The sequence below is a fragment of the Epinephelus fuscoguttatus genome, linkage group LG18 (genome assembly GCF_011397635.1).
Source record: "Epinephelus fuscoguttatus linkage group LG18, E.fuscoguttatus.final_Chr_v1".
Classification (NCBI taxonomy): domain Eukaryota; kingdom Metazoa; phylum Chordata; class Actinopteri; order Perciformes; family Serranidae; genus Epinephelus; species Epinephelus fuscoguttatus.
In genome coordinates, this window is record NC_064769.1 from 17,158,026 (window position 1) to 17,183,395 (window position 25,370).

General features: G+C 39.0%; 1 protein-coding gene across 14 annotated transcripts in view; it reads right to left on the minus strand.

The window, feature by feature from the left end:
• znf618 (zinc finger protein 618) overlaps nucleotides 1-25,370 on the minus strand; it is a 42,347-nt gene that overhangs the window by 9,129 nt on the left and 7,848 nt on the right. For 4 of the 14 annotated variants that reach the window (XM_049603615.1, XM_049603616.1, XM_049603618.1 and 1 more), the window contains 13 exons: nucleotides 19,960-20,299; nucleotides 15,560-15,637; nucleotides 15,174-15,218; nucleotides 14,867-14,917; nucleotides 9,075-9,164; nucleotides 8,491-8,571; nucleotides 7,274-7,363; nucleotides 6,806-6,895; nucleotides 5,028-5,117; nucleotides 3,477-3,554; nucleotides 2,582-2,626; nucleotides 1,774-1,851; nucleotides 19-177 (listed from right to left, as the gene is read on the minus strand). In XM_049603615.1, the coding sequence (XP_049459572.1) occupies nucleotides 19-177; nucleotides 1,774-1,851; nucleotides 2,582-2,626; nucleotides 3,477-3,554; nucleotides 5,028-5,117; nucleotides 6,806-6,895; nucleotides 7,274-7,363; nucleotides 8,491-8,571; nucleotides 9,075-9,164; nucleotides 14,867-14,917; nucleotides 15,174-15,218; nucleotides 15,560-15,637; nucleotides 19,960-20,272 (1,288 nt within the window). In that variant the 5' untranslated portion in view covers nucleotides 20,273-20,299. The remainder of the gene's footprint in view (nucleotides 1-18; nucleotides 178-1,773; nucleotides 1,852-2,581; nucleotides 2,627-3,476; nucleotides 3,555-5,027; nucleotides 5,118-6,805; nucleotides 6,896-7,273; nucleotides 7,364-8,490; nucleotides 8,572-9,074; nucleotides 9,165-14,866; nucleotides 14,918-15,173; nucleotides 15,219-15,559; nucleotides 15,638-19,959; nucleotides 20,300-25,370) is intronic. The other 10 variants (XM_049603621.1, XM_049603619.1, XM_049603626.1 and 7 more) reach the window with 10 other exon arrangements.

Sequence of the window (25,370 nt, forward strand, 5' to 3'; positions counted from 1 at the left end):
GTTGATGGCAGTACTTACGGCTGAGTGTGTTGTTTCTCTGGGAGATACTTTGAGGCTGGATTTGTAGTTTAACTGAGGAATGGGCCTGAGCCTGAGAGCCTCTCCACAGCGGCTCTTGAGGACCGGAGGCTGAGGAGGTTTTGGGAGAGTCCCCTTTGGTGTGGTTCTCATTGTCCGCTGTGGAGATACGGACATGGAACATTAGGCAGAAGTGGCGATGATATTGTATGGTTTTAATGGTGAAAGTGTATGTAAAGAATAAAGAATAAAATGATGACACAAAATAAAACAAACAAAACAGCTGTCAGCAAAAGAAAAGACAAAAACACATTACTTGGCCTCCAATAAGCTTTCATTAACAGACTGTGCCTTCATAATCAGCTGACCAGTAGGGGTGGGCCGATGTAAAAATGTCAGAACCGGTTTGATTGTAAGCCAAACTTCAGACCGCAATGGTATAACAAATTTTACCACTAGGTGCCACACATAACTGAGCAGCGGCTCCTAAATACACACAATGAGATTCGGCTGTCGGCTCAACAGCAAAACCACAATGCCCTCCCATTCCCCATTTCTTAGTTTTATATATAACGGCTACATTTGCACCTTGAGCAGGCTGTATTAAAGGAATTTGAGAGAGCAGTCTCGTCACCTCAAAAAACGCATTAAGTTTCTAGTAAATAAGCAAAATGTGCACCGTGTGCATCCTACCCCCTCCCACCTCTACTGCAATTTGAACTCCTTCATGTTGTCGGCCTCAGCTCGGCAGTAAATTGCGCACAGCCTGTCAGACACTAGTGGTTCCACTAACAAAGAAACATGACATTATGTTGAGCATGTTGTCATATTCCTCATTACTGATGCAATATATGTGACACCGTCGGCACAGGTTGCTGACGTAGGCTGCTTTTGTCATAATGACAAATGCCAGTTTGCGTAAAGTCCAATCGGTTTCAGCTCCTACGACCGGCTGGACAATCAAAACTGAAAATCGCCAACCCAACTCTAGTGACCAGGTTGATAAAAAGATCTTACACTAAATTGTTTCCTCAGTCAGTTGTCATATATGAATATCCACAAATGTTGCCGGGTGTGTCTTTAAATGAAGTCAGTCTCACAGCAGTAATTCAAAAGCAAGGCCAATGCCAAACAGCAAAAATTCATCATAAATTATCAACTAGTGTAAATATATTGGAGGACAAGCAACATGATTCATGCATAAGAGGGTAAACAAACTGCACATAAGGCATTTATCAAGTAAAAATACCAAACATTTGGTGGTTACAGCTTCTCAGATGTGGGGTTTTGCTTGCTATCCTAGTTTTTATACCATTGTAAAATTAATATTTTTTGTTGTTTTGACTGTGAGCAACAAAGTAATTTTGTCATGTCTGTCGATTGTGCTTGCTTGAGATTAGAATTGATCTTTATCTCTGATGTTTTATGTACTGAATGATTAAATGAAAAAGACTGCACTACTGCATATATACATGGAAACATGTATGATGCACTAAAGCTTTTGCAACAAAACATGAAAACTGTATCCAGCAGCCTCAGAACCAGATCTGCAACAACCCTGATTACAACAATATGTTCCTTGGAACTTCATATGCAAATGTGTTCTCAGGAATTTAATGCCTATTCTTCAATAACAATTGAGGATTCTGGGTGATCATACAGACTTCCACATGCATTGCAGCCACTGAGGGTGTGTTCACATTCTGTTTTTGTTTCCCTGTCCAGCTTAACATGCATTTGTAGTCGTGAACTCACCAGCGTGGGACTGCATGTGCTCCAGCAGGTTGTTGTAGAACTGGAACTGGATGCCACAGGCACCACAAGTGTAGGGTTCTAAAAAATCACAAGGCCCAGAAGAGTGTTGACTCTTTGTCGGAGGAGAAAATGAATACACTGTGCATATGTCCATCGACTAGCCTCTAATAACCCCGATCTATACTCTGGAGGTCAGTTCCACCGAGACGTGGCTCGAATCGTGATGCAGTTTTTGTGTTGCTTTGCAAATACCTGCAGCAATGTTTAAAATTTGTCTGCTGGTTCGTCCTAATGGCCAGTGGATTTAAGGCGCTGGCCATGTAATCAGAATGTCCCTGGTTTGAAAAGCATTTGTTGCGTGTCAGTCCCCCTCCCTATCTCTCAATCTCTACCTTCACTTTCTGTCGTATCTAATAAAAGCAACATTTACAACAAAATATAATAAACAAATGTTTAAATATAAACATTTTAAAATCCTTTTCCAACAATCCTTGTCCGCCAAAAGAAAACCTTATACAGGTATGAGTCTGCCGATGCTTAATTATCAGTCATTACAAGACACAGAGATATCTGTGCACAATGCAGATGCATATTATGGCTAGTGTTAACAATCCTGTTCAGACATTCCCTCGTGATAATGAAGCTAAATGCAGAAAATCTCTTTAATCAAAATGGATTAGAGAAACTACTAACACCAAACAACGACAGATTAAAAACAAAATTGAAGCATACCAGAAAAAAGGGTGAAATGAGAAGAAGGCAGCATGCATATTTGCTGTTCTGAGCAGGAAGGTGGGGTTGGACTTACTCTGGGTTGCAGAGAAGGTGCTGGCCACCAGAGGGCTCGGAGTTCCTGCGGACGGGAGGATAGGGAGGGAGTTAAAACTACAAACACAGTGGGCCATTCTCAACCACTCTTTTCTGTTGTTTATTCAGTCAGCCCCTTTAGTGTTTATTATTCTTTGAAATGGCAAGCATGATTTGCAAAAGCATTTACTTAACACTTCTATGCTCTGGTACCAAACACTATGAGACCTCACAGAAACTGTGATCAGTGACTGATAGTGATGTTAACTGTATACAACCAATTCATCACAAGGACGTATTGATTGATTCCGGCACCAGGCAAAAACAAATAGTTTTCTCTGAGTGAGAAAAGCACAACAAAATGGCACAGACAGGAAACTAATGGAAAACAAAGAAGACTTTTGTACTGTAGGACAACATTGCTCACAATAAGAAGCTTTATAAAGAAAATATGTTTTTAGGGCCTTTAACTACAAGCTGCTTTTTGAATCACTGCCATGATGTGTGGCAGTGCTATGTTATGTTAGTGCGTGTTATCAGAGCCAAAGGTGATCCAACATGGTATTCAACAAGGTCTCCATTTTCATGGTCTGAGTGTGGAGTAGAATAATAATAATAATCGAGCTCTTGGACTTGAGTTTTATATAGTAACAATTGATGCAAGGTAGGTCACACAAACCTCTTAACATCATCTACTCCCCCTCCATCTCAATTTTCAGCCCAGGCATCAGCGGCAAAACACTGTCTGCAGAAATACTGCTTCTATCTATACTGACACTCACATATACCTGCTTTGTAGCAGAACTGAAAATACCTTTTCACCGTTCGAGCAGAAATGACACATTTCCACACAAATACACACACATCCACATAAAATTAAGTGACTCAGTGCTCACCGCTCGAATTCTGCGAGCTGTTTGTGTCAACCAGACTAGACTGAATTGCACTTTCCAGTTTCCGCCTGAATGGACTGTCTGTAAGTGAAAACACAGGAGAAACACTGAGTGACATGTCCGTGGTAAGTAACGTGGATAATATTCTTAATTCGAGCTTTGAACCCACACAACACTTAAGTTGGAGCAAAGTCAATGGCGTGAAATTCATTAATCTGAGTTTTAGTTTGCAGCATGCAAATCAATCATGCTAACGGCCTCGACAAAGGATCCAAATGTTCATATTATATTTAAATATGGTTTTAATTCCTCCTCTTCGTTCCATCTTTTTGACCCACTTCTAAGATGTGAGTGTGTGCCATGCTTTAAATAGTTCTTTATGGTAGAGTGCTTCTTAGCAGAAAGATGAAGGGGGGGGGGTCATGAGCCACAAAATACAGTACCAGTGTGAAGAAAAATCACCGATTTATCACAGCTGGGAACAAGTTTTGGTGAAGAAATGGAGCCTGCAATGTTGACAAAGGACTATATGTCTATATGTATATATGTATAACAGTCTTAAACACAGACCTTTGTGATTAATTTTACTTTGTTAAAGCAAAAAAAAAAAAAAGTATTTTAATTAGTGTTTTTTTTAGCTTGTGAATGTTTCTGGAAATAAATATGACAGCTTTTAAAAAACTAACATTTGGTAAGAAATCGTGGAATCTATGTGGGCTATATTAAATTTAATTTCAGTGTTTTTGAACATCATTTTAATCATTTTAGGTGCTTGAGGCAATTAAAAAGAGTCATAACAAGAGAAGAAAAAAAAACGTTTAAGTATCATCACTTTAAGTCTGCAATTAACCATTCACTAGAGGTTAATAGTTTCCAGCAGGGTTGCCACAAATACAGTGGCAAGGTGACCCAGAACCTTACAGTACATTCAATCTCTCAGGGTTCTCTTAAATTCTTTTTCCACTGGCTCAGCGAACATGCGTTAGCCACAGTGAGGCTCGCTCTTATGAATTCCTACCACACCCTCACAGCAGGACTGTGATATTATTGTGACGGTCCCTGCCATCAAACCCAGCTATGCCAATGTCATGGTAAACTGACTGGTTGCACGTCTGTGGTCGTGTGGGCGACCAGAGTCACACTGACATTTTAAAAAGACATTATTCAGCAGTGCATGCGATGGGTGTTTGGTTTCTGATCATGTTCACAAGGTTGTTCTCCCATTTTAACAACATCCATCTCTGCTCCATTTTGGCGTGACTCATTACCAACATTATCACAATTTGTCATGTTGACACCCTCGGCCAATCACAAAGCATTCAAGTTCTACAACACCAATGACAAATCTAATGTACAGTATATGATTTGTAAATACTAAGTTAAAGGTAAAGGCAGGCACAACTTTGTGTGTGTGAGTGTGTGTGTGTGTGTGTGTGTGTGTATGTTGAGAGTACAAGTATTCAGATTATGAGGTAACAAGGCATGAAAATTTTGCTTAGCATTATAAAGTAAATCAACAACAACTGAAAAAATGTAGGATAAAAAAATGCTTACTTTTTATCTTACCAGCTTGGCTGTGGCCAAATTTACTCATATCCATGCTACCACATTCCTGTACCCGTGATGTCTTCAAATCAAAGGAGCCTACATCAAGACAGATTCTCAGAGTCAGTTGCAGTCCAGTGGTCCAACTTACACCGGTGACACCCATTATGACAATACTGATTGGTTTTTCTTACCAAAGATGCAAAATTAGCATTGTACACATTAAAAAAGAAACTTTGAAATGTTAAAACTTCTGGGGCTGCTCCTTGAAATTTGGAGATTCGAATCGTCAGTCAGAGACCCCTCAGTCGACTTGGGGTTGTTTTGGTCCCCAGATTTTGCTGAAGAGTAAGCGTTCTAGACTTTCACATTTCTCACTGGTACAGAGACCTCTGGTCGAAATGCAGCGGCACAGGCAAGGAGAAACTTTCCACCGTAGGGCTCCAACATAACTTTATCTTCTCTCTTCTGCTTGGAAGTGGTGAATTTACAGCTCACAGATACTTAGTACAACACAGTCTTGTTACCACTTTGTTGTAGAACATAGCACACTAATCCGATACTAAAAGGTGGAGCTACAAACACGACAATTTCGCATGACAAGGACTCAATCACTCAACGAACAAACCATTTTTAAATATCCCACCAACTGCGATAGAGCAGTAACGACCCCGTAACATCAGCAGTAACAACATTTAAGAGTACTGTCTGCTGTGGAAACATTAAACAGATGTATACCCCTTTTCTATAAGCTCTTTTGGCCGCGCCAAGTCAAACCAAGCCAAATCCATTTGCGTTTCCTTTGTCAGTGTAAACATGCTGAGCCGCACCTGAGAGGTACAATCTCTGGAGGAGGGCCAAAAGCACGCCTGACCACCTCCAAGCAAGTAGCAGTGACTTCTTGCCTACCACAGCCAACCCCTGACAGCCCCCATTCTCCCCCTGAAACAAGTGTGTGTTGCAAGACTCAACTCACATCTGTCTGCAGGAGACCAGAGACAAAAGCCTTTCTTAAAGTCTCTGAAGCTCTCATTACTTTTGTAACCTCTAACTAAAACTCTGTGGTTTGGAGTTTAGTTTCTCTCCTGCTTCCTGTTTTTTTGTCTTTAGATATCTGCCTTATTTTACTGTTTCATGTTCACTTTCAGCTGTATAGGAGTCTCGTTAAGTTACTGCTGATGAATTCCCGACATTTCCTTATTTTGCTGTTCCACAATAAAAGGTTATGAATGACAAATAACAGGGGGCTTGTTGTTTAACACTGAATTAGCCGACTTTTGTTAGCGGCTAACCTTCAATCAAAATAAGTCTACTAGTACCACAGGGAGGAAGTGCAAAAGCAGAAACAGCCACAGTGAGATGTTAGATAACGAACTGCAGACAAAAGACTCTTACTGCATCCCTGCAAACAGCTCACCTCTAAAAGGTAAACTTCTTTTACCTGCTGTGCTGCATGATGGAAAAACACTTGCAGCAAAATAACAGGGGACCTTTAGCCGTGAACCAGCCCACTGCTTTTAAACGTCATTACAAATGACAGGCCATAATCAGTTTAAGACGCAGTGCTGGGCTGACGTGCAGAGTCAAACCTAACCCAGCCAAGTCAGCACGAGCGTGGGAAAAGGGTTCTAGGGTTTCGGTATATGTACAGGTTACATAGGGGTTCAAAAGGTACTACACCATGTTATTATAAATGTTTGGTGGTTATATTTGTAAGAACAAACACAGTAACTAAAATAGGGGAATCTTGCACATCCTGACTTTGAGCAGTAACTAAACAAGCTTACCCATTGGTGTGTGAAGAGCAACATGCTCCTGATAGGGGTTGAAATACTTGTACTGCTTCCCACAGAACTCACAAACATAGCTCCCAGTTTCTGCGGACAAGAAAACAAACAATCAAACCTTTGTTTTCTTAAAAATCCATGTTAGTGGTAAAACTGCATTATATCAATTAAGGTCCAGTTTGTTGGATTAATTGTGTTCAATAAAAAAAGGCGACAGAATGGATTTGTTAATCAGGTCTCATTTCACAAGGGAGAAGCAGAAAACAAGAGGTCTAATAGAGTGGAAAAGACGAAGGAGCTGGTGATTCTGATGTATCTTTTCTCATCTGAAAATTTACATTTAGCAATACCTCAATATTAGAGAACATTAAAACACACAGGGGTCTCCCTGCATAGTGCCTGGAGGTTCACGCTATTCCCCCCAATCAGTAGGAGTCATTAGTGCAGTGACAAGAGCAGGCTTCCCACCTGCGAACACTGCCAATTGTGTTTGAAGGGACACCCGCTGCCGTCGGTTGAACCCGCGGTCTCTGCGGAGGTGGGCGAGTGCTTTTTCCCCTGCGAAGGAGGACTTTTGGACTCATGTTCTGAAACCTTTCCAGTGTGGAGTTAGCTCATATGCTTTGTGATATTGTTCTAACATGGATCATCACCATGACTTAAGGTTGTGCATTACAAACTGTGTCTAATACGCTGAGCTGGACACAGGTGGACTTCAAGCTGTCAAATGTTTGTTATGTTAAGAAAAATCAAACAAATGATGGATGCACCTAAAATCAACCTTAAAGGTTAAGTTCAGTATTTTTCAACCTGAGCCCTAATTCCTTTTTGTGTCTAAGAGACTGATGGGAACAGCGATTTTTAAAGTGGGCAAGACCACAAAACAGGCTGCAATGTTACCCTTTGGGGCATGTTTGCACCGTCAATTAACATCTACTAAAAGTGCTCGTTTTTGCCACCAATAGGTTCAGGATATTAATAGTGTCTGAAAACTTGTGGAAAGTATCCGTACAGAGAGAGACATTTTTGTTAAAGAGATCCTTTTTATTTAACCAGAAACACCCCCAACTTTTTTAATCGCTAAACCAACCAGAAAAAACAGTAATTTTATCATCATGAAACACACTGTATCTAAAGTCGACAGAAAAAAGAAAACTCACAAAAAAATGTCTGAGTTCGTCAACAATCAGCAACTCTGGTTTGGTTGGAATAAACCCCTAATTCACCCAGTTACATGTAAAAGTATGCTGGCTTTATATATCCTATAATTACTGTTTATTTGAATGGAGTCTGGTGGAATTGGTGATGGCTATCCTCGCTCAACACTGGACCAATTTCGAAAGTGGTTGTTCCCATTACTCATTTAGACACAAAAATCTGGGAAAATAGGGTCCACATTGGAAAGTACCAAACTTACCCTTCGATCCCATCTATGAAGATATGTCAGATGTATGATTTCCCACTCTAAAATAATCACTAAAATACATCTTAAAAGCAATTAGATCTAATCATTCTGAAACAATGGGTTGCAATGACAAATGATCCCAATCTAATCTATTTCTTCTTGTAAACCAGCAGCTGCAATTTGCTGCCTATGCTACTGTATGTATGATACATTTTGTCATCTTTTCCTGCTGTATATCTGTAGAACTTGCAAAAACAAAAAGTGCATCAAACAGTCTTACTTGGTCCGATTTTCTGGTAGGGTTCAACTGGCTCCTCCTCTTTAAGGCCATCCACAGGTAACACTACCTGTTCATATGGATCTGAGAGAGATGGAGGAGGCAGATGAGGAAGAAATGGAGAATGGCAAAGACATCCCACAGTTTACTTACATATTCATACCTTCTTTACATTTTTACGTATGACTTTACATGAAGTGATACTCTGTAGTTAAGTGCTAGTATAAATAAACAATGTCAAATTAAAGTAAATTCTAAAATAGTGGGATTTATTTGCGTCCACAAACGTGAGAACTATCCTGTCTGAAATACACTTTACCTGAGAAAGACTAACATTAGAGTCAGGCAAGTGCTCATTTGATTGTGTATTTTTTTTTTCTTAGCAAAAAGGCCTGAAGTTTTCTGATCAACTCCTCTTTACTATGCTACTCAGCTTTTGTTGCTGCTGCAGGAAGCAGAGATTCTGCTGCGAGGGGACAGTGTGAAATGGGAAGTTCACTTATAAATGGCTTTCCAGAGCAAGACTTGGGAGTTTCAAAGAAAAAAATAAATTGTCATGCAAATTGTCCAAAAAAACTCCTGGTTACCATCAACTGCATGCAGGTCACGGTGCTCCTGGAAGCAGCTGTAGTATTTATACTTCTTGCCACAGATGTCACAGGAGTAACGGAAGCTATCTGCGGATGAACAGATAGAGAGAGCGGCATTGTTGATAAAGACAATGAATATTACTGGGACTGACAAGCAGTATTTTGTGGATGACTAAATCAAAAACTGCAAACTGGGTCATTTCATACCAACTCACCTAAGAGGTCTTGTCAACGATTTTTTAATTAATTCATGTGCAAACTTCTACTAGGTTCACGGGACACTTCAAAATGCTATAGCTCGATTCCAAGCACTTCTCTAGTTTTGATTCTTCTTTTTAAGTTTGGCCGTTCACAGCAAAATTTTGTAATTTTTGCAATTCTTTGTATGTGTATTCTAAGCCTCACCAATTGCTTAGTTTTCATTGGATTGGGTTTAAATTTGTACTGAACGTCCAAGAACCCTAAAGGGCTCATTTATGCTCAACATGAGATATGGAGACGGAGACAGACAGAGCTTTGTGTCTGTACCCCGTGCTCATTTTGTCTGTGCACATTTTCTGTAAGCTTACAGATACGGAAGAAATGATGCAGTACCACCAGCGATCATGGAGGCAGTGTAGCTTTGTTTAGGCGAGATACGACCACAGGAGACAACTTAGAAGTTTAAAAAATGGTGGAACGGATCGATAATACAGCACAAAGACTTCTCCATCTAAATGTCAAGATGTTTTTAATGGCCACATAGACCACCTCCATTTACAACACTGCTTCTGTTTGTTGTTGTATGAAACTTTTACTCTGCCCTCTAGCTCCATTTATTGGCAGTGTCTATGCCAATATAAAGGACGCCTGAAAGTATGAGGGCAGTGATGTTTACCAGGTTCAAACGGACGGATTCATTTTTGTGCGTAAAGGAAGTATAAATGAGCCTTAAGAATAGTACACAACATGTATTCATGTAAATAGCTGTCGCTGATTTTTTGTTTTTACAGTAATCAAATTAATAGAAATGTTTTAAAAAATTCCCAGAACAAAGAATCTTTGATTTTTAACAATTATTATCTTCACTAGGTTTCACTTTACTGCAGCCAAATTTTTGTTCTGTTTAGTATTAATATAGTTCTATCACATCAAGAAGTTATTTGGTCCTGTATAAAAAAAACCAAGTGTTTCGAAGCTGAAAAACCCATTCAGTCAGATATTTTGACTGTATATTTTTCCGATGAAGGATTATTTCAATTTCCCTACTTTTTTTATAGTTAAGTTATGACATTAATTGCAGATTTACAGAAAAATTTAAAGAAGCAAAAAAAAAAAAAGATGAAATGTAGTTCTAAGGGTTTCGCAGGGTACCATGAAGTTCACAGGAGTTTTTACATAATTTTTTTCCCCAACTCATGACTTGAACGGTGAAATGTTCTGAATTCTGAGTGAGTTGGCATGGAATGACCCAACTGTGAAAATAATAACCCTAATAATAATATAACAACAGCAAACTTTGGTTTGGTGCACAGTACAGAGAGCAGGAGAAATGGTAGAAGGTAATGTGACATGGCTTAAGGAGCCACTGCAGGTACAGTGCGTACAATTTCACCAACTAAGCCCCAAAACACAGCAGTTTAATACGTTCAGAGAAGCAGTCGAACACCCTGTACCCCAAGGTGGTGCAGTTGCTTTTCACACTTAATTTGCAGAAAAAGTATTTCATTGTGCCAGAGAAAAAAGGGGCAGAGAGGGCAGAGTTCTGCTTTTAGTCATTCTGCATTAGAAACATTGATAAATGAACAAACAAATAAGATTAAAGTACATAGGAAAAGATATGATTGCATTGGGACAGACAGACAGACAGACAGAGAGAGGCTAAATGAGATTAGATAAACAAGACAAATAGGCAGATGAATCCCTGCGGGGAAAGTGATAGAAAAGGTAATAATGATCTGATTAGTTTTATGACTGACATCTCCATATAAACAGAGTTAAAAATATACTAATGCAAAACACGTTTCAGTGTAAATAAGTTAAATGCTGCATTATAAATTTGAACTAAACTCAAATAGTGTTATAAGTAGAATATAAAAGAATTAAATGGGAATTTGCCTTTGCATTTTTATTTGGGATTTGTCAGATCGACATACTGTTAGCATATGAATTAAACTTTTTTTTTTTTTTTTAAACCTGCACGCTGAATTAACTATACGTTAAGACCCAAATCATGAAACATATATTTTTGACTGTGCATTAATATCACTTCTTCATGTTTACATGTGTTTTAACTTTTGCAGCCAAGTATGTAGAGGGCTGAGACAGTGAGAGGACATAAGGGCTGAATATTACTTGTTCTGCTCTTCCTAATTTTGTTGCAGTGGGATCTTTGTGCAGCCAGGTGGCTGCTGACAATTAAGAACACCTGAAGTGCGCCTTGGCACACCACAGTGAAACCCTGTCTGAAGCCAATCTGTTGCATAAACAGCATGGCGTAAGGCAACAAAATCTATTTCTAACCTTCTTTCTCCAGTTGGTTCAGGTTTAGTCTTCTCTTCATAGTATTATGCCTGACTGATGTTGCCCCAGCAGAGGGCCCCTAAACCACCTTACACACCCATGTGACAAATGTTTTATCATTTAGCAGCAGAGCGACAACTTCTGAACTTTCTGCAGTCCGTCCTGACTCTGCTAATTCAATCAGCTGCTTTCTGAATTCCTGAGGTATTCCAAAGATGTATTTAAATACCGTGAAAGATATGTTTATTCTGCTCTGGACTGATCACTTTTAAGACTGAAATGCATGTCTTCATGATCTCTATCGGTGATTTAAAAAGTAAGATGTCAGAAAAACTGTATTTTAGATATTTTGGGAAGACAGTAAATGGCTGTACTAGAAGTATGATAGACGGGGGCACAGAAAAGCCAAACCATTTGATTTAAAAACTAGTTCCTTCTGTACACAGCGAAAGGGTTCATGCAATTTATGCTTAATTGGCAACAAGGAAATACAGCGACAAAAGCGATTATTAGGGTGCCTAACTGTAATTGCATTTACAACACCTCAAGGCTCTAATACCATGCATATTCTATAATTTCCCCACCAATTGACGTGATTAAAACTATTTTCCACAAATTAGTGGGTTCCTGGCATTTGTCAGTGTAATTAAAGCTCACATAACATCATTGCTCCAAGCACAGGTGAGGACACATCCTGAGTAAATCGATAACACAGTAACAACATAGATAAGTTGTTACGGATGCATGATCCTTGCAGGTTAGACTCGTCTCTCTACTGGGATGTATCTGTGCACTGGCTGTTACATAGCTATGGAGGCGAAATGCACTCACCAAGAGAAAAAAAAATCTGCTCTATTTTACTGAATTAACACAATTATTACCTCATTAATTCTAAAACAGGGCAATTTTTTTCTTAAGCGAATGCATTACACTTTCAGACATAGCCACACACAACACTCCCAAAGAAAGCAAGGACAGTTAAGGGTATACTATGGAGAATTTTTCCTAAAAAGCAATGTTTAAAACAAAAGCAATCTCGCTCAATCATCACTCATAAACCACTAGAACTGAGTGGTAGTGTATTTATCTGCAGAGACTCTGCCCTCTGCTTGTGTTTTCTTCTCTCCTTATTTTGCTATGTTCAGAACATTGTGGGCACAGCGCGCAGCTATGAGCGCGGGTATTATAAAAGGTACGACCAGATGATAAACTGTAAGCAGCACGCATCTAAGAGAAATTGACAAAAAATCAAAGACACAGCACAGAAAGAAAAGCAAATATAGCAAATGACAATGAGGGCTAGAGCTAGCTTTCACTTTCGTTGGCAATACTGTTTACAAAGGGTAACTGACTATCTGTAATCCTGCATAGTATACCCTTAAGAGTCGAGCACAATCTCATCCAAACTGATTACTTCCCCCTCTGTTTTCAAATAGCTTGTAAAAAATAAACACAAGCTCAGAGCTCAAGATATGACACCCTACAATGTCCTCTGATTTGGGTGTTTCAATAAAAATGTAAGCAACTGGATGTTACATCCTGCCAGCTGCTTTTGGAGAAATATTATGAAATATTTTAAAAAACAAGCCTGGGAAAATCCTGCCACTCAAATGAAAATATGAAAATTCAAACTGGCATTTCAATTTCATTTCCATTTGCTAAGCACTACAATTATGACATATTTCACATTCATATGCCAAAGTACAGTTTGCATTTTCATTTTGGTTGCACGTCGTCTGCCAATTTAACAAAACTGAGAAATGCAAAATCTATTTTACATTTGATTTCACAATCAATAGGACAGGGTTATAGTATGGAATACACAATGCAATGGCATCTGGCACAGCGCTGCGTATGAGAATGTGATTATATTCATGCTAGAATTGTTAAGGCCTGTCTCACAGTCCAACTATTATAATGCTCTGTTCTGTGTTTTGGTGTCTGACGATTTAAATAGATCCATTAATCACACTAGACGTCCTGGATCATGTTTTATTGTCTCACTGGTACCTTAAGCAACACACCCCCGCCAACCCCTGTATGATTTAAACACAGTGCTGTTTTTGGTCTTAACGCCCACTTAATCAGTACAGAAAGTTTGTTCGAGCCGTGCTTAAAAATACTCTTCAACTCCAGGAACTCCTCCACAACACTAAAGCCTGTGTTGTTTTCTGCTTTTCAAAAATCCTCCTATGCCCACACTCCTTCAACAGAGGGATATTTTACAAACCATACTGAGTGGAAAATCCAGGTTTTTATCAGTTGGCCCAGCTTAATTTTCCTCTGTTGGTTTTAAAACACAGGCTTGCAATGATCCAGAGTAAGTTGCTTTAGTACCCAATCATTAGGAACAAGTCTGGTGTTAAGCAGGCTTAAAGTCAAGGTTATGACAATGCCGTATCTTAACCGTGCAACCTTAAACCAGGGCTTTAAACTTATCATAATCACTGACATGTAGAAGTGATTTTATTCTTCCTGCAGAAATCACTCTATTTATCTTTCTGTATTAAATTAATTTCCACTAAAACAAGTTATAATGTGCCTGAGCTTGTCTGATCTTTACTTGCTGCCACATTCTTTTGGGGCCACTTGGAGTGATCTTAGAAGCAAGTTATATTTAAAAATGCTCTCATAAATTGGCATGCCAGTCATTATCAAGTATAAAGTCTAAAGTGGCATCAACCAAAAATGCTTTACAGCATGTTCCATCCTCTTAAGAATTTAATCTATCAGGATTTTTTATTTTTTTTTTTTGCCTAGCAGCCTTTCTGGCCTACTTATTAACACTGTCACAGACCTTTTGGTTACACAGTGTTTGTATTTCTCATGCAACAACAAAAAAATAGTGTTCTGTCTGCATCAAAATGATTGCTCTTTCTTTTCTCCCTGCCATGTTGATAGTGCTGCCTTTAAGCGATGTGCACATTCATGTAATGATTGCTGAGAGTGCGTGTAGGAAGCTTTATAAATAACTCTCAAGTACTACTCTGAGGTAGGAGTATTTTTAGTCCTAATCAAACTTTCACCGTGATTCCTGGGAGTGATTTTAAGATGCCTGATAAATACAGGTCCTGGCAGCTGATATACAATGCAATTATAAAAGAGCAACATCCCCAAACCTGCAGGCCGGCATTTATTTTTATATATACTTTCAGGTTCACCTCACTTAAACCAGAGGAAATGATGTTCTCAGACAAAAATATTGTGATAATCAGAACATTGTGTCCACCCATGACATGACTGTGCCAGAAATGTTGAGGTAAAATTGGATGTTGCCTTATATGTACCTGGTATTAGGATGTCACCTATGGGAAGGCGCCTACAGTGAGGAGACAAGACTGATGGGAGAGAGGGAGGGGGACAATGAGGGTAAATAATATGGCTTATAGCCTGCTTAGTCACATAGAAACAAAGGCATCTTCAGTTATAAGTTGCGGTGGATTGTTTTTCAGTCAGCTTTATGAAAATCTAAAAAGATATCTAGTAAAACAACATAATGTCTGCAATACGAGCCAGGTATGAAATAAACAGCTTGTGCTGACATGCTAATAAATTTCATTGTGTACACTGGATGATGGGTAAAATTGTACTCACTGTTGGCTGTCTGGGGGAGACCATCCGCAACCATGCTATCTGATTCTGTGGTGGAAAAATGGGGGTGGGGGGGGGGGGGACGGACGGACAGTAACAGTCAGCCTCAGAGAAACCTGTGAATAGATGACTGTGTGCTCACATCTGCTCACCGCTTCCAACGCGTGCTTTCTCGCATTAAAACAATTCAGAGGCCAAAAAAATAATTAAATATATCAAATAAAATTCCTAGCCAGAACTAGACATGCGTGACTCATTTAGAGGAAGTGCATAATTTTAGGACCGTACTGTCAAGAGAGGGAAAAACACAGCGAGCAGTCGGCTATTATTTGACTTTTCATAAAGACAATGCATACGTTAAAAAGACCAAAAAAAAAGAAGTGACTTACCTCTGTGTGCCCTGACGTGTGTCTGAAAGCAGTTATAATACTTGTACTTCTTCCCACACACCCCACATACATAGGAACCTGCACGAGAATTAAAAACAGCCTTGTAAAAACAAAGTAACAGTATCATCACACATGTAGGATATTTGATTGTCACAATTAAGATCCTATTAATCACCATCATAACCACTGTGAAAATCTATCTCCTGATTGCATCTGAGTATGACCAAAATGTTACTAATAATAAGTTTATGTTCTTAACTCTAAATAAATGTCAATTTCCACACAATGTTTACACTACATTAAGTGTTTACGGCATCTTAAAATTCTGAGACATTCTCTCAGCTTTTGTTGGCTGACAGAGAAGACTACCACAAATCTGATTAACTGATTGAAACAGTATAAATGTCAAGCGCCAAAATAATAATCAAGGCAATCAAGGTATTTTTATCTGGTCAGTATCAGCTTTATGAAGCCTACTACCATGTCAAGGCCTTTGTTTATTTTGTAACGAGTTATGTGAGCTGTCAGCATGAGGTCAGATCAGTCTCATAATGAATGAACTCACGCAGGGTTTTTCATGAATGCACATGCTCTGGTTCACAGTTGCATATCGGACTCACTAATGCACACGATCTGTTTCGCAAATGCACACGCTCTGGTTCACAAATATAATGTTTATGCAAACTTGTAATATAAATTCGGAAATGCACACGATCTGTTTCGCAAATGCACACGCTCTGGTTCACAAATATAATTTTTATGCAAACTTGTAATATAAATTCAGAAATGCACACGCTCTGCTTCACAAATATTATTTTCAGGCACACTTGTAATATAAATTCACAGATCATGCGAATCGCTGAATGTGCATTTACAAACTGCTTCTCATTTGTGAACCTCTCCACATTTGTGAGAGAAATCTGTGTGGGGAATAGTGGGGGCTTTAGAAAAAATGGGAAACCCTGCCATTAAGAAGAATGGAGGTCAATTTTCGGGAAGGCTGTATTCATAAGCTATGTTTCCATCCAAAAGTGATTCAAATCATTGGGAAATGCGCATTAAAAGAAATACGGATCCTGTGTGTTTCCATTAAATGTACGGACTTTGGTGAAAACTACATACTACAGAACCGGTAACAAAACAAGTCTCGCGTTCTTCTTCTTCTACGTTTTCTGGCAGTTGGCAACCAGCTTGTAAATGCATTACCGCCTTCCCGACCCGGAGTGTGGATATCACCATGGAGAGGTGCGCTACGTCTAGGGTTGGGTACCGTTCATAATTGAACCGATACGGTACCGGTACCGGTATCTGGAATTTGGTACCGGTACCAAACGGTACCTTATTTCAGTACTTTTTAACCCTGTGGGCCCTAGGCCTTTTTGGGGTATTTTTACTGCCTTTACTTTTAAGCTCATATCACAGTCATTATAAAGGCTACACACACATGCTATATCTTGTTTTTTTCAGGACAATCTGGGCTAACCAGATTTGCCATCATTTCACGTTCTTCTATGTGCCTGTATTTTATATTAATTTTTATATCAATGAAAAAAACAAATCTGTGTACCTAAATTCTTACATTTTTACATGTATCTCAACATAGCAAGTTGGAAGTTGACATATTCTGCCATATACGAAGAGGGGAGACTCTCTGGAATCTGGCAATATAAGAACCATGATGGTGGGACATTCTGTCACTTCACAGTTGTCCAAAACATGTGGTTTGTGCCATGGGGGCAATGTTTGCCAGTATTTTTTCATCATTGCAAGAAATTCCATTGACTCATTCACAAGTCAAAAATGTGTTTTATCTGAAAGAAACATGCAATATTTACATCTAAGATCATAGAAAAATAGTCAGCCAAGTGCAATGATGTCCTCCAAAATAATATTTGTTTTTCAGTTTCAGTTATATACTGGGGGGACATTTTGGGCATTGGTGGGGGGGCACGTGTCCCCCTCAATGTATATGGTGACTACGGCCCTGTCAGCATGCATAGTTAGGCTGCAGTTGTCTGGGTGCACAAAGGTGAAGTGGCTGGTCTTGTCATACAAAGTTTGATGGAGTGTCAACTGGACAATATGGAGATATCTGCATCTTGAAAGCCGGACTACAAATGTGGATAGACCGGGAGAAACACACACAAGCCTAAGACGTGTTAAGATACGATATTCCTCACTATATGAAGTGACTGATAACAAGATCTGTATAATGGATCGTAAAGAAATTCGTCAAGTTTTTATTTTGTAGATAATTGATCTGTATTTAGAGCGTGATGGGATGACAGCACAATGATGTGTGTGGTCCTGCGCTTTCATGTGATATGCGTGGCATTTCTGTGTGAGCCTGCGTTCGCGAGTAATCCATCCAAGAGTAATGTGTGTGCAAAGCTGCATGAAAGCTCTGTTATACATCATTTTATTGTAATTTTTCGCTGTGAAAACATTGGATTACCGACAAGTGCTTGGCCTTGTTGGAAAGCTACAATTCTGCTGTTTCCGCTGATATGCGTGGCTTCTCGCTATGACGCACAGTCACGGAGAAAATCCACAGAGAAGAACAGGTGTGAATTTGGACGCACTATGCGTCGCTCGGGCCCATAGTCTAAACTTCTCAGTTTCAACATTTTATTGAGAACATTTAGGAACAGTGCTGCACGTTAACTTTTGTCTGCACATTGTTTTTGTCGCCATTGTTGCTGAGTCTGAGGTGCGAGTCATGCGCTCTCGCTCCGCCTCCACCTCAGGTACCGAAATTTGGCACCGTTTCATTTTAAGTGAATTGGTACTTGGTAGTACCGACGTGAATCGGTACCAAGTACAAAAAGCACCGAGTTTCAGTACCCAACCCTAGCTACGTCAGACTTAATTTGAACATAACTGTTTCCATCCCTTGTTTTGCGATACAACATTTTTTCGAATCAACCAAAACCCAGCTAAAGCGAGCATAATTTAGTTTGTGCGAATCATTTTAATTCGAATTTTGGCGTTTCCATCATAATTTTCCGATGCGATACTTCTAGATGCGCATCTAAACAGGCTGATAGAAACATGGCTATAGTTTATGTTCATTCAAACATGTTACTTGGCTAAGCAGAACGCTTCAACTCATTATAATTCAATAACATTGCGTGATTTACAACGAGGAGATAATAAGATAAATATGTTACTTACAGGTTGAGATTGATCCATATCTCTTCAACCGTTTAAGTCTAGCACGTCTTGTTTGAACACTGCCAACAGTAGTTCTGCGATGGGTTTAAAAGTGTGGAGAAAATGTAAGGAGCCATACAATTGGCTGAAAGCGAACACACCTGATTAACTGATGAATCTGTCAATCAGAATCATAAATTTGATTGACCAGCCAATGGTGACGTTCGCTGACCTGCAACGTCAGAGGAGTCTCAAAATTCACCACACAGATTTCTCTCACAAATGTAGAGAGGTTCACAAATGAGAAGCAGTTTGTAAATGTACATTCAGCAATTCGCATGATCTGTTAATTTATATAACAAGAGTGCCTGAAAATAATATTTGTGAAGCAGAGTGTGTGCATTTCCGAATTTATATTACAAGTTTGTATAAAAATTATATTTGTGAACCAGAGCGTGTGCATTCGTGAAAAACCCTGCGTGAGTTCATTCATTATGAGACTGATCTGACCCCATATGTCAGAAATGCTAAATTGTGCTCCATTATTAAAATTGCAAAACTGAGAATAGAAAAAAAAACATGTTCAGTGGATGCACCTAGCTAAAACTAATGCAGTCTAAGGTGGTCATTTGTGGTGCTATGGAATTATATTGTGTAACACTGGGAGGGTTTTCTAATATTTTGTCCTCATTTATATAAATGAGGAAACAATAAATATTAGAAACATCATAACCTTCATTAAAGTGGGATTATCGCTGGCCTGTTGTAATAGATTAGTTTGGGCAAGGTGTACCTGGTAAATTGGCAACTAAAAATGTACACAGTACATCTGTTTATCTGTGATATTTCAACAAGGAATCCGCCACGTGGGTCGTCTAATACTATAAATAATAATCACCACCAGCATCACATGAGAGCTTCGAGTTTGCAAATTACTAGATAGCAGACTCAGACAGGAACAAAGCTCATACTACCTTACCCTAAATGGTTCAATCTCTAGGCAAGCAGATGGTCTTGGTTTTATTCACTCAAGTTCTGAGGTATCTCTCTTTAAGATTTCAGACGTTAATCCAAAAATAAATAGATAAAATTGAGGTGATTTCAATTTTTGAATGTTTAAAAATGTAATTTTTAAATACTGTTGTGCTGTTTTGTCAGACAGAGAGCAAGGTCACGGTGGTCAAGAGACACCAGACAACACTGCAGTCAGGAAATGCACGAGTACATCCATATGTATATTCACACACCTATGCATGAGTCTGTGCTCTTCGTTGGAGGAGGAGTACCAAGGGCAAACATACCCTCGGTCTGAGCTCTACGGGATCCACCTCCGCTTGCTCCGCCGTCAGCTCCTCCAATGACAACACAGATCTCAGCGGGGTTGGCATCACCCACTTTCCCGTTACTCGTCTCTGAGGTCCCGGGCTCCTTCTTCACTGTAACAGGTGGTGGAGATGTGCTCTTGGTCTTTGGGGCTAAGGTTGGTGAGGGGCCATCTGTGGCCGCACTCCCACCGTCTGCCTGCTCCTTCCCGGGATTGGGTGCCTCTTGTGCGCTCATGACTCCACCTCCTCTGAGCCCGTGCTTCTGTACCAGGGGAAAAACAACAGAGAAGACAAAGACATTATTTGACAGTCCAGTAATAATTTACCATCTTGATTTGGGCATGAGTTCTAACCCAAAATATAACATCTGTGCAAAATATTAGCACTACCAGGTCAAACAGATGTGTTATTTTAAAACTACCAAGGCTACACTACCAATATCCAAGAAAAAAAGGGCTGTCTAGATATCAGCTTTGATTTGTACCCCACCTAGGTACATAAGAACAAGCCGCACATAACAAGCAGTAGCCTGCTTCTGACAACTATTGAAAGTCTAAAACAAAATCAGAGACAACCACTCTTCTTTTTCTAAATACAGTCAAGAGATGCTAGATCAAAATGCACGGGAGCCACCACCTGTAATATATCTGTGTGACGGTGTAATTTTTGAGGACAGAAAAAAAAAAAAAAAGACAAAATTTTATTGTTAGAACAGAGAGGCTTAACTGTTCATAAGTGGCCTTTGATTGCATCAAATTCCACAACTTTGTAGCACCCAAATGCTCTCATTTTAAAAATATCCAAATTACACAACTTGCCACTTCAGCACAAGGCTATAAAAGGCCTTGTCAAGAGAATGTGCTCAAAATGCAACCATGCAAAACAGAGTTATGCCAGGATGTTTGATATTATGGAAAGAGGGGAAATTGGTCATCTAATAATAGCGCACCAATTCAGCAACAACAAGCCCTTTCATAGCCGAATACACCTTTCTTCGGATATGACACACGGCCAGAGGCCTCAGCAAACAGACCCATGATAATTCTGACACAAAAATATTTAAGGGTTTATGGTTAAAATTGCATACCTTCATCTGGAGAAGAATAAAAATTACTGTCAGCTCTATCATACAGTATGCGCAACACTTGGCGGGAAGGTTGTGCAAGTCGAGTATGTTTTCGATTTCCTAATACCTTAGAACCTTTATAAGGAACAAGCTTGCGCATGGGTTTTCAGATTTTACACACAATAGTAAATTCTTTGTGTCGTAAAAATCCACAGCATACTTAATGGGAATTAATTTAATTGTTGTATCTTGCAATCAAACAAACACCTTATTGATCTCCTGGTTTCCCTACAGGGATGATTAGGGCATGGGGTCATTACAGTATCAGTACTATTTGCAAATTTGTATTTGCATATGTAATCAAATTTGTTAATGTGTAACAGAATCTCTAAATGCATACTGAGGTTTATAGGTGTGCACAGGAATATACAAATGTGTATTTAGAATCCACATGGGCGTAAATGCGTAAAGAAAACCTCCAAATCTGTATTATGATTTGCCAGTGTACGGAGACGTGTAAACGTGTAGGTAAATCTGCAAATGCGTTCTGTTAATGCGTAGACAAATCTGTATGTGTACACACATAGTAGTGTTTTGCTCCAAGAACTGGAAATACAGACAAGTCCTGTGATTCTGCATCTATGTACACAAATAGATTTGTCAACACATTTACAAATCTCAGTGCACTTGAAAATCTGAACACAGATTTTGAGGATTTTTTTTATTTTTATTTCTAATTTTACCTATTTACAAATGCGATAATGCACACACGGATCCTGAGTACACACATAGATTCCTACACATTAACACATCAGCGTAACTCTGTACGCATTTAGAGATTCTTTGACACATTTACAAGTCAGATTAAGATCACAGGGACTGAGATGCATTTACATAACAAAATGGCATACAACCCCAATACCACAAAAGTTTGGATGCTGTACAACAACAAGTTGCAGGTATCAAATTCACAATGAGCGACCATTACGAAAAAAACTAAGTTTATCAGTTTTAAAATTATATCAAAATTGTTTTTGTTCTCTATTCCATTGAGTATGAGTTTGAAGGGGATTTGAAAATCATTGCGTTAATTTTCACACATTTCACACATTGTCTCAACTTTTTTGGAATCGGTGTCGCAAATTTCAAAATTCAGGAAAATGGTAGTACAGTTCATTAGTGACAAATTCTGGCCAGCTGTAGAAATATGATAACTCCATATCGCAATCCACATTTGCAGGTACCAGTATTCCTCTGGGGCAGCATACATATGTAGTTGCTCAAACTTCATGCAAAAAGCAGTGGAGCACTCAGGGACAGCAGTTTCATGGGGAACCAGTACAATGATAACACTGTCGCAATTGTACCAAGGCTTTTTTCCTCAAACTAACTTAATACACTGATATCATGTAACTAATTATACTCTTAGTCACATCCAAATGTGAACGGTTTGCAATAAACTCCAATAAACTGCAATTTAAATTTGACTTCAGTAAACATTTCTTCCTTGTAAAAATACAGTTTTTCCATAAGCTGACATTTATTATGATGTTATCTCAGTCTAAACATTAGATTTTTGTACATATGTACACGATAGTTAAGTGCTTTCTGGTTGTATGCGAGTATGTGAAATATTTCCAGTTTAGAGGTACATAATTAATGCACATGCTTCAGCTAGGCACGGACAATATTTTAACATAATTACAAAGTTTTAGAAACATATCCTGAGTTATACAGTGGCATGAAAATATGCACATTATCGAAGACTGGACTATTGTCCTTGGCCAAGGTCTGCCCTCTCTGAGTACCCTTCCAGTTAAAGAAGCTTTCCTTTTCAATTTTCCATTTCCATTTTCAATGCTGAGTATTTCTTATTTGCATTCATTTTTTTGTGCATTTCCCATTTTAAACCTGAAACAGCATTTCCATTTTTGGTATTTCAATTTCCCTTTCCATTAGTCTTGTCGCAGTGTCTGGTTTCACCAGTGGCATAAGGTGTACAGCAACTGTGTACACCTGTGTAATTCTATCCACACTGTCCATGGACTAAAAGTGTGAGCAGAATCGAGCCAACAAGCTGTGTTTATATTCACAGGTTATCTTTGGGACCTTGTTATGCTTTTTAACACCACTGAAGGAAAAAACACTGTTGTTGAAAAGAGAAAATGTCTCCCATCTACTGTATTTTACTACACGAACCAGACAGCTGCTTAATGATACCAACTCATTTATAAGCCAGGTTCATACAGTTTTAACGAGACGCTCATAACTAATAAAATAAAAGGCCAAAAAAATACACATCTAATGTAATGCAGGTGCAGGTTTAAAAAAAGTGAAAAGCCAGTTACTCAGTTCAGCTCAGTTTTAGTGAGTTGGGCTTTAATCTAGATAAGAAGTTAGTTTAAATTTACATTTTAACATTCCTCACCACTTTTTGTTAGATTAGAGCTGCACAACGGGAGAGGTTAGACAAAGAGAGACTGAGTTTGGTGAACGACAAAGCAACAAAACACAGTCAAGGTAAACTTTGCCTTTTTCTGAGTCATAACTGCTATCACTTTGAAAGGACTGGTAGTCTTCTTACATTTGAAACAAGCTAACACTAGAAGAAAATGGAAGAAAAGCTATGAGGCCTAAAGTGGCCACTACATTAGGTACATCTGTACAATCTAATCCACTTCAATACTACCTTAACAAAGTTTATAACATTCCTTTTTTGGAGACATTGTTGGAAATGTGTAAATTCAATTATACATGTCTCACTGGTGCCATAGTGGTGGTCTTGAACTGGAACACATTATAATGAGGTCTGGGGGGGGAATCAGAAACACCTCTGAATACAATGCAGCACAACACTTCCACTAAGTACTGCATCAATGCTAAAACATATAACTAAATAAACACTTCTATGAAAGTGTAAAAAAAACTGACTGAACAGTTGCATCTGATTGTAATCACTTAGTGATCTTTCGTAATAAAGCTGGAAAGAAATATAAACTGAAATTGCTGAAAAGCTACGATGAATGCAATAAAGATATGCTGATAGCATACATTTTACCATTATCTGTCTCAATTGCTGTTTATCAAATTATCAAAAAACTATATTAAGAGCTGCAACAATTAGTTGTTTAGTAGTTAATCGACAGAAGAATAACCGTCAGCCATTTTGATAAGTTACTGAAGTCATTTTTCAGCTAAATTGCCGACCATTTGATGGGTTCAGAATCGCAAATGTGCTCTTCCGTGTCTTTTATGATAGCAAATTAATTCTCCTTGGTTTTTCTATGCACACAAAAGGCTTATTTCTCTCAAGTTTTACGCACTAAACTGCTAAAATCTGTTTTAGTGGGCCTTTGCACCTTTGCCAAAATACTCCATCCACCTGACAGATGTGATGCTGATTAAACAGCATGATGTGCCTTGGGATAGTCACAATGAAAGGCCACTCTAAAATGAGCATTTTCATCTTGACAAAAAGAAATTTGTTTGGTTTTCACATGAGTAGGGCGACACAAATGCATTTGTTGTCACATATCCAAAAGAATCACTCAGTATTGTGACAAATCTCTTTTGCATAGAGTTGATCAGGTTGCTGATTTTTGCCTGTTGAATGTTGGCACACTCCTCTTCAATGGCTGTGAAAAGTTGCTGGATACTGGAGGGAACTGGAACACATTGTCGCCAATCCAAAGCATCCCCAACATGCTCAAAGGGTCACATGTCTGGTAAGTATGCAGGAATTGCAAGAACTAGGATGGTTTAAGCTTCCAGGAACTGGATACAGATCCTTGCAACAAGGGACTGTGCATTATCATGCTGTTACATGAGGTCATGGCGATGGATGGATGGCATGACAATGGGTGTCAGGATCTCGTCAAGGTATCTCTGTAGATTTAATTTGCCATCATTAAAATGCACCCGTGTTCCATGTCTGTAGCTTAACCCTAGTGCCACCATGAGGCTATGTTCACAACATTAGCATTAGCAAACCACTCACCCATATGACGCCTGCTATCTGCCTGGTACAGTGACAATCAGGATTCATCTATGAAGACAACATTTCTCCAAAGTGCCAGATGCCATTGAAGGTGAGCAGATGCCCACTCAAGTCACTTACTACAACGACTTGCTGTCTGGTCAAGGCCCTGGTGAGGATGACGAGCACGCACATTAACTTCCTTGAGACAATCTTTTTTAAGTTTATGCAAATTCTTTGGTTGTGCAAACCAACTGTTGCATCAGATGTCTGGGTGTCTGTATCCAGTGA